The sequence below is a fragment of the Tachypleus tridentatus genome, chromosome 3 (assembly GCF_004210375.1).
Source record: "Tachypleus tridentatus isolate NWPU-2018 chromosome 3, ASM421037v1, whole genome shotgun sequence".
Taxonomy (NCBI): Eukaryota; Metazoa; Arthropoda; class Merostomata; order Xiphosura; family Limulidae; genus Tachypleus; species Tachypleus tridentatus.
The window spans coordinates 61,874,899-61,889,103 of NC_134827.1; the positions used below are offsets into that span (position 1 = coordinate 61,874,899).

The 14,205-nt window shown below is 34.3% G+C and overlaps 1 protein-coding gene and 2 long non-coding RNA genes across 3 annotated transcripts in view; all 3 read left to right on the forward strand.

The window, feature by feature from the left end:
• The window catches only part of LOC143246970 (uncharacterized), a gene marked incomplete in the record, with an annotated part of 413,509 nt that overhangs the window by 56,251 nt on the left and 343,053 nt on the right, over positions 1-14,205 (forward strand).
• Positions 2,561-4,153, forward strand: LOC143246968 (uncharacterized). The gene is made up of 3 exons (XR_013026283.1): positions 2,561-2,676; positions 3,269-3,585; positions 4,010-4,153. It is a non-coding gene; the product is annotated as an uncharacterized LOC143246968 (long non-coding RNA).
• LOC143246964 (uncharacterized) lies at positions 6,736-10,169 on the forward strand. The gene is made up of 3 exons (XM_076494237.1): positions 6,736-6,859; positions 7,672-8,020; positions 9,649-10,169. The coding sequence occupies exons 1-2, from the start codon at positions 6,851-6,853 to the stop codon at positions 8,011-8,013; spliced, it is 351 nt and encodes a 116-aa protein (XP_076350352.1). The 5' UTR covers positions 6,736-6,850; the 3' UTR covers positions 8,014-8,020; positions 9,649-10,169.

Consider the following 14,205-nt stretch of genomic DNA (forward strand, 5'->3'; position numbering starts at 1 on the left):
ACACCAGAAGAAAAACCAATGCTGTATTTACTAGTTTGAACATGATACACCAGAAAAAAAAACCAATGCTGTATTTACTAGTTTGAACATGATACACCAGAAAAAAAAACAATGCTGTATTTACTAGTTTGAACATGATACACCAGAAAAAATTAATGCTGTATTTACTAGTTTGAACACAATACACCAGAAGAAACCAATGCTGTATTTACTAGTTTGAACACAATACACCAGAAAAAACCAATGTTGTATTTACTAGTTTAAACACAATACACCAGAAGAAACCAATGCTGTATCTACTAATTTGAACACAATACACCAGAAGAAACCAATGTTGTATTTACTAGTTTAAACACATTACACGTAAACTCAATAGCGATAGCTCATAAGTTTGAAGCGTTTGACCAGAATTTCATTAACATAACATATTTATTAAACAGCTACTTTGAAAAATGTTGAAAATATATATGATTTATGAAGAAATGAAGGTATTGGTTCATAACGTTAATATTTGTGCAACTTCACAAAGTCCTCTCATGTGAAATAAACGTATGAACCTGGACTGTAAATCCAGGTATTTTAGTTCTCAATCTGATGCAAACATGTCGGGGTCATGAGTACACTACATTTCATTGGACAAGAAAAGCGCGAGAGTTGGAGGTAGGTGCTGTTGAGTTTGTTTTTGTTTGTTTATTTTTGAATATCGAGCAAAGCTACTCGTGGGCTATCTGTGCTAGCCGTCCCTAATTTAGCAGTGTAAGACTAGAGGGAAGGCAGCTAGTCATCACCACCCACCGCCAACTCTTGGGCTACTCTTTTACCAACGAATAGTGGGATTGACCGTCACAATATAACGCCCCCCCGGCTGAAAGGGCGAGCATGTTTGGTGCGATCAGGAGTCGAACGCCTTAACACGCTTGGCCATGCCGGGCCTTTGAAAATATCGCAGTCGGCAGGATGTGCTGTTGAGTGGGTGCCTTCTTACAAGCCTATCAGTTGACAATTGGAAAAGGTCACGTGCAGGAAGTAATTATATAGTTTTATATGACATTGTAAAATAAACAATAATTTAGGAAAGCAACATCACATATAGGTGATGTAGATTAAAGATGTGCAAACGCAATGTTTTCCATACAGCATACAGGTGTGTTTATATAACATAATGCGAAGGTACAAGTGTATGATATGATACGCAAATATATCGTCGATTTGAAATGTAAATATATGCATATGTATGTATGAGACAGAAATAAAACTACCATATGGATATCAGAATGCTATAATATGTTATATGGCAAATAATGACCTGTACAGTACTTATTATTTACCACCCTATGCAATCTCAGTTCACAATGTTTCAACGAAGATTGAAGATATACAATTAATATGTAAGTGACGTCACGCTTACAGAAGAAACAACTTAAACAAAGGTGTTATTTGAAAAGTGCTAACTGTATATGCATATATTTACCAAATAACGGAAAACATGTTTTAAAACCTCAAATACGATGGAATTATATCTATAATAGTAGAGACTCGATAATAACAGATTATAAATAAGTGAAAACGTTAAACCTTTTTATTTTATTTGAAAAAATTGTGTGCATTTTGTAATGAGCTTTGAGAATTTGAAACATTCTTTTCTTTTATATTTCTCTGGACATTTTTATTTTCACACGTATATACATATAAGTTTTGATTGTTTGTTTGTTTTTGAAATTCGCACAAAGCTACTCGAGGGCTATCTGCGCTAGCCGTACCTAATTTAGCAGTGTAAGACTAGAGGGAAGGCAGCTAGTCATCACCACCCACCGCCAACTATTGGGCTACTCTTTTCCCAACGAACAGTGAGATTGACTGTCACATTATAACGCCCCCACGGCTGAAAGGGCGAGCATGTTTGGCGCGACGGGGATGCGAACCCGCGACCCTCTGATTACGAATCGCACGCCTCAACACGCTTGGCCATCCCGGACCTACATATAACTTTGTGAATGTGTGCAGGAGGGTGTGTTTATAGTATTAATCTTTGAAAAGGACAAATCGTTGTCAGAATTATATCTCATCAATGCTGTAACAAAAAGAAATATATATTTCGTGTTCTAACAAACTGATACTACAAATTTAATGGGAAAAATATGACTTTTGTGCACAAGTTTGTAACCTTGATTTACAGTAAAACAAAGAGGAACAACTTTCATTCAGCTTTGATGTTACAAAGAACTTCCGGCCCTTAAGAGTTTTGCTCGCAAATGCACGTCTGATTTTTCCAGTTCATGTCAAATGCAGTTTTAATTGTGAAAGATTTAGAATAGTCAACTTTTTCACTAAGTGTCCTTCATAGTTAAATTAGGACATTTTTGTAAAATTCCAGTTTTGTTTGGAGTGAACACCAAGGAAAGAAAAAGGATTCCAACACAATAAACTTATGTCATCTCTTCTGACCTTGTTTGTTTGACGAAAGATGAAATGGAGGTAAACAAGATTGAAGATTACTGTCAAGTCTTTGATATCCTCCTACGTTTGACATTATCTTTAATCTATGAAAACAATAAGAATTGAATCTAGCATAAATATAAGACGAAGAACTGTCTCTTCACATCGTATCAAAGTCTTGAATATACAGTCAGTGTTTCTGGACAGATATAATTCTTGTTTCTCTACATTATGAAGGTGGTGAGTATAATAAATATATCAGTATGTAGTTCTGATGTTGTTGGTTTTAAAAATTGTGTTAATATAATAAAAGTTACATTTAAAATATTTACGTGTAGTTTATTAATTTCGAGTGTCATAAACTTTCGAGAAGTAATATATCTCAGATTGTTGTTTGAGTCAGTAGGTGTTAAATCTACTTTATGTAGTGCTTAAAGTCATTCAGTTAAAGAATTTCCACAAATCCAATAACTTTCAGTCTTCGAATTTCTACGTAAAGTAAGCTTCTAATACGTTCACTCAGTTTTCATTAGTAAGTAATTTAGCACTGAAGTTGAACATTGTTTCTAATAATAAAGTAATCTACGTTCAACGAACTTTCACTTTATCACGTAAATAAAACATTATCGGAGAAAATATTCAGTACTTTTTAAATAATATACGTAGCAAAAACAGACAAAAAATATATGAACTCATTGTTGTTTCACTTAAGGATGAAAGTAAAAACCAACAACAAAACAATTAATATTATTGGTTAACGTAAAACAAACAAAGATAAATCTTAGATTATAGTTAATATTTTAACGGTTCTCATATTGTTGGGTATATATAGGTCGTTTTCGTTCTCCTTTTGGCTGTTGGTGCTTTCGCAGCAGGTGAAAGAGGCTATTCCTACAGCACTGGTGACTCTTCTGTGACCGTCCAGCACGACACCCTGCCCTATTCTCGCTACCAAGGTCTCTACAACTACGCCTATCCAGGTTACAATATGTATCCCTACAACCAGTACCATGGCTTCAATTACGCTCCACGCTATTATGGTGGTTACAATTACGGATTGGGTCACCACAACTACGCTGGTTATCCATACTACCGTGGGGCTTTCGGCCGTTTCTATTAAGAAGTCACGAAACGTAAATTCACTGACACGTATGTATTAGTTGTTTTATAACTTGGGTAGATACACACTTTTTTTTGTAACATAAACACGAATCTAAGAAGAAAACCTTACGTCAAAATCTGCTGAAAAATGCAAAAGTATTTATTTATAGTGTTTTTTATGTAATTAATTGTTATAAAAAGATATTAAATTTGCACTTAGACATTTTGTTATTCCAAGTAGATATGATTCATTTAATTTTTATAAAGGAAGAATTATTTAAGCAAACCATTTTGAAACTATTGTGGTTTTAACATCTAGAAATATTAAAGTAGTTTGACAAACCACAAACTATATAATGTGTGTTAAACATAAAACTAGTATATGTTAGGTTTATATGCTAATACTGTTTATATGTGGATAATTTGAATAATATAAATGAATAAAATATAAACAACATGATTTCTTCCTCAGGACTTTAACCTCGTGATTGTCGATACTTGCTTGGAAAAATGGACGAATCTTACCTTTGTTTCCGGAAACAACTGTAATTAGGACTCATTGTTACATTTCTTCAGAAGTTCATGGATTAATAAACTTTACCTTTTATATTCTTCAGATATTAGTTTGTGGTTATTTTTATCAAAACCATTTTTACTGAACATAATTTCATTTATTTTCTAAACAAGAAAATGGCTGTTATTTGTTTCTACGTGAACGCAAACGAAATACCTTTAAAACTTAACAGAGAGTTAAGTAATTTTTATCAAATTTGTTATTGATATGAATTTTATTTTTCAAGCATTAAACAAAAAAATCCACTATTTACGAAAGCTACTTAAAATACCAACGTAAGAATCTCACGGAACTTGGATCTTTGAAAGTGTGGTTATTATTTCGTCTGAACAAAATAATTCATGCAATTTGCCTATTAAAATATCGACCTATGACCTCTCAATAATAACTTGTTATATGTTTATTGTGTATCAATATGTTTTCCATCAAAGGCCAACTTTATCTTACGTTGAGAAAGAAAGACAAAAAAATCTCTTTTTGAGTATATGAATCATAAATAACATTCTACTTTTTACGTCTTGTTGATACAATTGTTAACAAAACTTAATCTTTAAACAAATTAAGTCTGGCTATAAAAAAACAATATTTGTACGCTTTTCCACAAAAAGCAAGTTAAATAAGAAATTACGTTTTTCAAAATAATTTGAATTATGAATTTGTCAAATACATTTGAACTTTACCTTGAGAACAAGTTTTGTATTATAATTAAAAATTAAAATTGTTCACTATATTATCACACGATTTACTAAGAAATGACTTAGCTGCAAAGGTAAGGAAGGGTTTCTTAGGCTAAAAGTCAAGTTTCTATACAGGCGATAGGGTTCCCCACTGATACAGCGGTGAGCCTATGGATTTAAAAAAGCTAAAGTCAGAGGTTCGATTCCCGTCGGCAGACTCAGCTGATGTAGGTGGCTTTGCTATAAGAAAATACACACATAGGTGACAGGCAAAATGCAGATAGAACATATCTTATGGTTTGTTCTTAACAACAAACTAACAAAACACACTTTTACCTATTGCAACACAGAGCGAAGTTATATAACCCCGAGGAGAGAACCATATAACCTATTTAACCTCACAAATATTGTAAGGATAAGCATCTATATTATTGTTAATTATCTTAGATATGTTGCCATTCTATCCAGGTCAGTGTTTGATTGGAGTAACCCGAGAGCTGGTGTTGAGTTGGCCGTCACATTATAATTTTACACGGCTGAAGAGTGAGCGCGTTTCGTGATGAGATTCTAACCACGGATCCGCATGTTGCCAGTTGAGGGTTTAGGTGACTCCCTGACTAGAAAGTCCAGTGCACTTAAAATTGAAATTGAGTAAAGTTGAATTTTGTTTCTTGAAACCTATAACATTGTCACTTCCTAATTAGGGTTAGATAAATGAGACCTCTCTCGATTAGCCTTGTACGGAATTAATTAGAAACTTTCTAATTAGCTGAGCCCTAGATGTAAAAGGTGAATACCGAAAGTAATTAATAATATTAATTAATCTGAACAAGTGAAAGATGAGACAATTAAATAAACATTGTGACTTCTATTTCTCAGTCCAATACATTTTGTGACCTGGTACGTTTCATTTAGCATCTGTAATGTTTCAAAGGAGACCCAAACCCTGAGAACTTTGGAACAATTGACCTTTGCCCTTCAGGAGAATCAAAGAATATTTGTAGAGTAAAAAGAAAGGTTACCTGAAACGAAAATATATCTGCTCTGAGAACTGGACATACTAGTGATGGTTACTATGGTTTCATATTTCCCCGTATACTAACAAGTTCTTAATATACTTTAGGAATATGAACACATTTGCAACCAGCATCGTCTGTGGTTTATTTAACAGAAGTACAATGTCCAGTTTAACTAAACGTTTATGATATTCTATTAAAACTTGTATTACCAACTTAAAGGTACAAGCTGTTCATTGCTTATAAAATGACGTACTGTTGATAGCCTAAAATTGTTTGTTTGTTTTGAATTTCGCGCAAAGCTACTCGAGGGCTATCTGCGCTCGCCGTCCATAATTTAGCAGTGTAAGACTAGAGGGAAGGCAGCTAGTCATCACCACCCACCGCCAACTCTTGGGCTACTCTTTTACCAACGAATAGTGGGATTGACCGTCACATTATAACGCCCACACGGCCGAAAGAGCGAGCCTAAAATAACAAGTCTATATTTTTATTGAATGTGCTTCTTTAACGGATGCATACCTTGAAATAGTTGTTGGAAACAAAAACTTTGTGAAAACAATACCTAAACATCCTAGGAGGTGGGACACATATTTTGCATTTCTAATTACTTTTACTCATGGCCAAGAGCATCAAAATGTAGAATGTAATCAACACTGAAACAAACAATGGTAGAAGTGTCAATGTCGTGACCTTGTTTTGAAATTACGATAGATTTTTAAAGGGCTTTAAATATAAGTTTACTAATGCTACAAAAATTCCGTTATTAATCCATAACAATACTTTATTCAATATATACTCCTTCTCTTATCTAAGCCTTTCGTGTATTTCTAGAAGTTAAATGATTTACCGAGGTTAAAAGGTATTTCTCAGCCTTCATTACGTTAATTATCTTAACAGTAGCATGATTGGTATCAGCAAGAATAATAGGAAAAAAAGGATATAAATTGATGCAGGGAAGACGGGAATAGACAATGACATCACTCCAGAGTCTTGACCACTAAGCCTAATATTTCATTCAGAGCTTTCTCGAACTTTCAAACATCATGAAGCTGGTGAGTACCTACAACGTTTTAAGTTCTATTTCTTAGTATCTAACAGAAAATGAGTTGATCTAATACAACAACATTAAATAGTTAAACTCGACACGGTTGTCGTTCGGGGATTAAAAAATGTTTTTTACTGGGATTTTCAAACTAATGAATTAGTTTGTGTAGTAACTTCCAACTTATTAATGTTTCGAAGAGAATTCATACATATATGAAAATACGTTTGTAGCCCAACCACCATTAATGTAGAAAATTATACTACATGAAAATAAAATTACGATATGACAAATATCTCATTTGTGGCCCGACATGGCCAAGTGGGTTAAGGTGTTCGACTCGTAACCCGAGGGTCGTGGGTTCAAATCCCGGTCGCACCAAAACATGCTCGCCATTTCAGCCGTGTACTCTTTAGACGTAGAGTTGGGTTAAGACTGTACTCTTCAGAGGTAGAGTTGGTTTAAGACTGTATTCTTCTGAGGTAGAGTTGGTTTAAGACTGTACTCTTCAGAAGTAGAGTTGGTTTAAGACTGTACTTTTCAGAGGTAGAGTTGGTTTAAGACTGTACTCTTCAGAGGTAGAGTAGATTTAAGACTGTACTCTTTAGACATAGAGTTGGTTTAAGACTGTACTCTTCAGACGTAGAGTAGATTTAAGACTGTACTCTTTAGACATAGAGTTGGTTTAAGACTGTACTCTTCAGAGGTAGAGTAGGTGTAAGACTGTACTCTTTAGACGTAGAGTTGGTTTAAAACTGTAGTCTTCAGAGGCATATTTTGTTTAAGACAGTTTATTAACAACTCCCTTCTTTCTTTATAAAGTTCTTTGCCCTCGTCCTGATGACTGTTTGTAGCGTCGCTCTAAGTGGATATTCGTACGGCTACAACACCGGAACGTCTTCCGTCAATGTGAACCAGGATTATGGTCTACCCTACACTGGCCACTACAGATATCACAACTACGTCAGACCTGTTTACTACACTGGTTACCGCAACCTTCCCTACAGCTACGGGTTGGGACAAAATTATGGGCTGGGATATGTAGGCGTCGGCTACAACTATGTCCCACGTTACTATAGCGGTTTGAGCTATAACCAAGGGCTGAATTATTACGGTTACGTTCAAAAACCAGTAGGCTATTCATCCTATAACTACTTGTATTAGGACAGAGGTGAGTTCGTATCAACCATCTTCAAGAGTGGACTAGTCTTCCAGTTGAACCTTTACTGTGCCAACTGTAATCGATTAACAGTAAAAGAAAATAGGCTATTTGTATATATACAATAACTGCATGAAATTCAAATATTAGTAAAATATATAAGTACACAATCACCACAACTAAAGACGTTTGTTGTTTGTTTATTAAGACTGTACTCCTTAGACGTAGACTTAGTTTAAGACTGTACTCTTCGGAGGTAGAGTGGGGTTAAGACTGTACCCTTTAGAGGTAGAGTAGGTTTAAGATTGTACTCTTCAGAGGTAGAGTAGGTTTAAGACTGTACTCTTTAGAGGTAGAGTAGGTTTAAGACTGTACCCTTTAGAGGTAGAGTAGGTTTAAGGCTGTACTCTTCAGAGGTAGAGTAGGTTTAAGACTGTACTCTTTAGAGATAGAGTAAGTTTAAGACTGTACTCTTCAGAGGTAGAGTAGGTTTAAGACTGTACTCTTTAGAGGTAGAGTAGGTTTAAGACTGTACCCTTTAGAGGTAGAGTAGGTTTAAGGCTGTACTCTTCAGAGGTAGAGTAGGTTTAAGACTGTACTCTTTAGAGGTAGAGTAGGTTTAAGACTGTACTGTTTAGACGTAGAGTAGGTTTAAGACTGTACCCTTTAGAGGTAGAGTAGGTTTAAGACTATACTCTTTAGAGGTAGAGTAGGGATAAGACTGTACCCTTTAGAGGTAAAGTTGGTTTAAGACTGTACTCTTCAGAGGTAGAGTAGGTTTAAAACTGTAGCGTTTGTTGTTTGTTTATTAATTTAACCTCATTTATGAAAGCACTAAGATGGAACTGAAGAGAAGTAATATTAGGTGGCAAATAAATACCAATAAAGCGTCTGGAAGAAAATTATTAGTGGTGGAACATTAATGTCTCTTAAATTAATAGCGTATTACATCAATACACTTCTTCTTTATGCTTATATATCTTCGGTTTCCATCCTATTATTATATTAGCGTAACGCACTTCTTTATTATAGTTACCCTTAGACTGCCAAGTGTTAGTCCTAACAATATAATCCTTAGAATGCCAAAGTGTTACTCCTAACAATATAACCCTTAGACTGCCAAAGTGTTAGTCCTAACAATATAACCCTTAGACTCCCAAAGTGTTAGTCCTAACAATATAACACTTAGACTGCCAAAGTGTTAGTCCTAACAATATAACCCTTAGACTGCCAAAGTGTTAGTCCTAACAATATAACCCTTAGACTGCCAAAGTGTTAGTCCTAACAATATAACCCTTAGACTGCCAAAGTGTTAGTCCTAACAATATAATCCTTAGACTGCTAAAGTGTTAGTCCTAACAATATAACCCTTAGACTGCCAAAGTGTTAGTCCTAACAATATAACCCTTAGACTGCCAAAGTGTTAGTCCTAACAATATAACCCTTAGACTGCCAAAGTGTTAGTCCTAACAATATAACCCTTAGACTGCCAAAGTGTTAGTCATAACAATATAACCCTTAGACTGCCAAAGTGTTAGTCATAACAATATAACCTGTACTTGGAATATTTTAATTGAAATATGTTTAAACACTGTCGTGGTGAGAAGCCTTTTTATGTTTTACTGTTTCTTTTCTTATAGTTCCAGCAGAAGTGCGCTATCGACCAAAAACAACAGATAACCCTCATTCAAATTAATATAGTGTTAAAGTGTATGCTATATTTTTATATAATATGTATCTTTTGGTATATTAATAAAAAAATTGTTGATACAATCTCGTCAACTGGTAGTGATTCTTTTCAAAAGCGTACTCTGGTGTACGAGAATGAATTTAATAAAATATGTTTTCAATAATTGAAAATAAGACATTATTTTATACCTTTCTGAAACCTTAAGGTAAACAGTGGGGTAGTGCTAAGTATGGTTGAATCAGTCTAAGTAAGTCAGGCAAAAATATTTCGATTCTTGTGGTTAGAGAGTTTAAATTTTAAATAAAACTGTTCCAAACTTTGCAAAACAGTACGCTCGGTCAGATAAAAGAGTAGCCCAAGAGTTGGCGGTGGTTGGTGATGACTAGCTGCCTTCCTTCTTGTCTTACACTGCTAAATTAGGGATGGCTAGCGCAGATAGCCTTTGCGTAGCTTTGCGCGAAATTCAAAAACAACAAACGCTTGGTCAGTACGTCAGATCTGTTTGAAATTAAATTTAGATTTAAACTAAAACTATAATATTTCAGAAGAACAAGGGAACGTAAGTTGATATTATCCATTTTATCGTAAAGAAGTTTGAAAATTGAAGGCTTATATACGAAAAACATAATGAACAAATTCAAGATTAGTAGGGGCTATTTGCATGTAGCCCTCGTATACTTTGTATCATAAAATATTGAATAAAATTATAAAAGCATTTCAGAATGCTTTTTCATTCATTATTCATCATTGAAATTATTTTCATTGTAGCTTGTGTAACTTCAGGGTATCTGTAGCTTGTGTAACTTCAGGGTATCTGTAGTTTGTGTAACTTCAGGGTACATCTAGCTTGTGTAAATTAAGGGTATCTATAGCTTGTGTAACTTCAGGGTATCTATAGCTTGAGTAACTTCAGGGTATCTATAGCTTGTGTAAATTAAGGGCTTGTAACTGGACGGCTCACATGTAGAGTGGATAATTGTTGTTATATAATATTTATAAATACTTTCTTACAACAACATAAATCTGTGATATGGAAAAACAAATAAGTGACAAGTGCTTTAATGTTTCTGTTATATACACATTTATATATGTACAGAATAGTTTATGAAACACTCATAGCTGGTTTTCCTCTCAATTGTTTATTTCTATCGAAGCTTAATATCAATTTGTTCCAACATATTAATGAAAACAACAGAAATCTACCTTTAAACACTGAAGCGCTTCCAATATAAACACAAAACCTCACCTCAGAAACCTTATTTTATGTTTCAAACGATATCAGATTTGTTTATCAGTTTTGATAATGATGTGCTCTATTTCCATATGTATATACTCAAACAGTACATTATATTAAATGTGAGAACTAAACAAACCTAAGCGTCGAACAAAAACAACAAAATATTTTGTATTATTTGTAATGTAAGCAAAGGAGCAGGAGAAACGTAACCTAACCTACATATAGGAGAAAAATACATTCTATGGTAGATACTACAGAATGTTAGAATGTCGCATCTGGAGCGTTATGATAACAAAATTTGATGGTTATATCTCGCTCGATTGAAGTCTCTGTTTACAATACTTGAACGTGGTAATTATAAACGTTAAGACTTTGATCAGACCATCAGCGACTGGTAAACAGCAACAATCGTCGTATATACATGACAAATAAAACAAAGAAGTTATATCGAAGATGCAAGCTATATATATATGTATATATTAACCAACAAGATAGAATATCATTTAATGTAAAGTGTATTCAGACTAGAATACTTAATATTGTTACGGATTGTATAAATTTCAAAGAAAGATGTATTTGCACCTGGAGTTAAAAGTACAGACACTAAAAAGTTTCTACTTTAACAATAGGAAAACCGAAACGAAAATCCACAAAAGTTCCACAAAGATTTATGATAACAACAACAGTAACATACTCAGGCATTGTACATATAACTAGAATTATAATTCTTAAACTAATTTAAGTCCTTATAAATGTTTGAGTATGTTGTACGGCGAGCACGAGCTGAGCGGGAAAGGACTGAAAGCTTATGGCGCCAAAAAATTAAAATTCGATACACTGTTGGATAGGTGGGAAATAACCGACTGTCAGATTTGTACTTTATAAACAAACAAATAGTAGGCATGTGAGAGTCTACGATCGTTGGGTATTGTTTAAATGAACAGAAAGTTGTCAAAATTACGTTTCATCCGATGTTGTCACTAAAAGTATTTGGCCTTCATTATAATAATAACACCTTAAGACGACATTGCTAGAAATATTTCTCTAAACTTTACCTTGAAGATTCTCAAACCTTGATCTACCAAATAATGTAAGAAACTTGTGTCCAAACATTTTTACTTGGCTGTATGTGAAATATAATCTTGATAGCAGAGACTCTCGAAAGACTGAGTTAAAAAAAATTAAATGTTCTTTGTTTCCTGAAAATCGTCGTTTTATAAATTTCTAAATCAAAACGAGGAACGTTTTTTTTTCTGTTTCCAACACAATAAACTTATGTCATCTTTTCTCGAGGGCTATCTGTGCTAGCCGTCCCTAATTTAGTAGTGTAAGACTAGAGGGAAGGCAGCTAGTCATCACCACCCACCGCCAACTCTTGGGCTACTCTTTTACCAACGAATAGTGGGATTAACCGTCACATTATAACGCCCACACGGCTGAAAGGGCGAGAATGTTTAGCGCGATGGGGATGCGAACCCGCGACCCTCAGATTACGAGTCGAACACCTTAACACGCTTGGCCATGCCGGGCCCGTTTCGATAACACATTACTACAGCTACCTCAGTTGTATGATGGAAAGAGTAATCTGTACTACGTAGTTTAGGATAGTTGAATAACACATTACTACAGCTAACTCAGTTGTATGATGGAAAGAACAATCTGTACTACGTAGTTTAGTATAGTTGGATAACACTTTACTACAGCTAACTCAGTTGTATGATGGAAAGAGTAATCTGTACTACGTTGTTTAAGATAGTTGCATAACACATTACTACAGCTAACTCAGTTGTATCATGGAAAGAGTAATCTGTACTACGTTGTTTAGGATAGTTGAATAACACATTACTACAGCTAACTCAGTTGTATGATGGAAAGAGTAATCTGTACTATGTAGTTTAGGATAGTTGAATAACACATTACAACAACTAACTCAGTTGTATGATGGAAAGAGTAATCTGTACTACGTAGTTTAGGATAGTTGAATAACATATTACTACAGCTAACTCAGTTGTATGATGGAAAGAGTAATCTGTACTACGTAGTTTAGGATAGTTGAATAACACATTATTACAGCTAACTCAGTTGTATGCTGGAAAGAGTAATCTGTACTACGTAGTTTAGGATAGTTGAATAACACATTACTGCAGCTAACTCAGTTGTATGATGGAAAGAGTAATCTGTACTACGTTGTTTAGGATAGTTGAATAACACATTACAACAACTAACTCAGTTGTATGATGGAAAGAGTAATCTGTACTACGTAGTTTAGGATAGTTGAATAACATATTACTGCAACTAACTCAGTTGTATGATGGAAAGAGTAATCTGTACTACGTAGTATAGGATAGTTGAATAACACATTACTACAGCTAACACAGCTGTATGATGGAAAGAGTAATCTGTACTACGTAGTTTAGGATAGTTGAATAACAGATTAGTACAGCTAATTCAATTGTATGATGGAAAGAGTAATCTGTACTACGTAGTTTAGGATAGTTGAATACCACATTACCACAGCTAACTCAGTTGTATGATGGGGAAGAGTAATCTGTACTACGTAGTTTAGGATAGTTGAATAACACATTACTGCAGCTAACTCAGTTGTATGGTGGAAAGAGTAATCTGTACTATGTAGTTTAGGATAGTTGAATAACACATTACTGCAGCTAACTCAGTTGTATGGTGGAAAGAGTAATCTGTACTATGTACTTTAGGATAGTTGAATAACACATTACTGCAGCTAACTCAGTTCTATGGTGGAAAGAGTAATCTGTACTACGTAGTTTAGGATAGTTGAATAACACATTACTACAGCTAACGCAGTTGTATGATGGAAAGAGTAATCTGTACTACGTAGTTTTGGATAGTTGAATAACGCATTACTACAGCTAACTCAGTTGTATGATGGAAAGAGTAATCTGTACTACGTAGTTTAGGATATTTGAATAACACATTACTACAGCTAATTCAATTGTATGATGGAAAGAGTAATCTGTACTACGTAGTTTAGTATTGTTGAATAACACATTACTACAGCTAACTCCGTTGTATGATGGAAAGAGTAATCTGTACTACGTTGTTTAGGATAGTTGAATAACACATTACTACATCTAACTCAGTTGTATGATGGAAAGAGTAATGTGTACTACGTAGTTTAGGATAGTTGAATAACAAATTACTACAGCTAACTCAGTTGTATGATGGAAAGAGTAATCTGTACTACGTAGTTTAGGATAGTTGAATAACACATTATTACAGCTAACTCAGTTG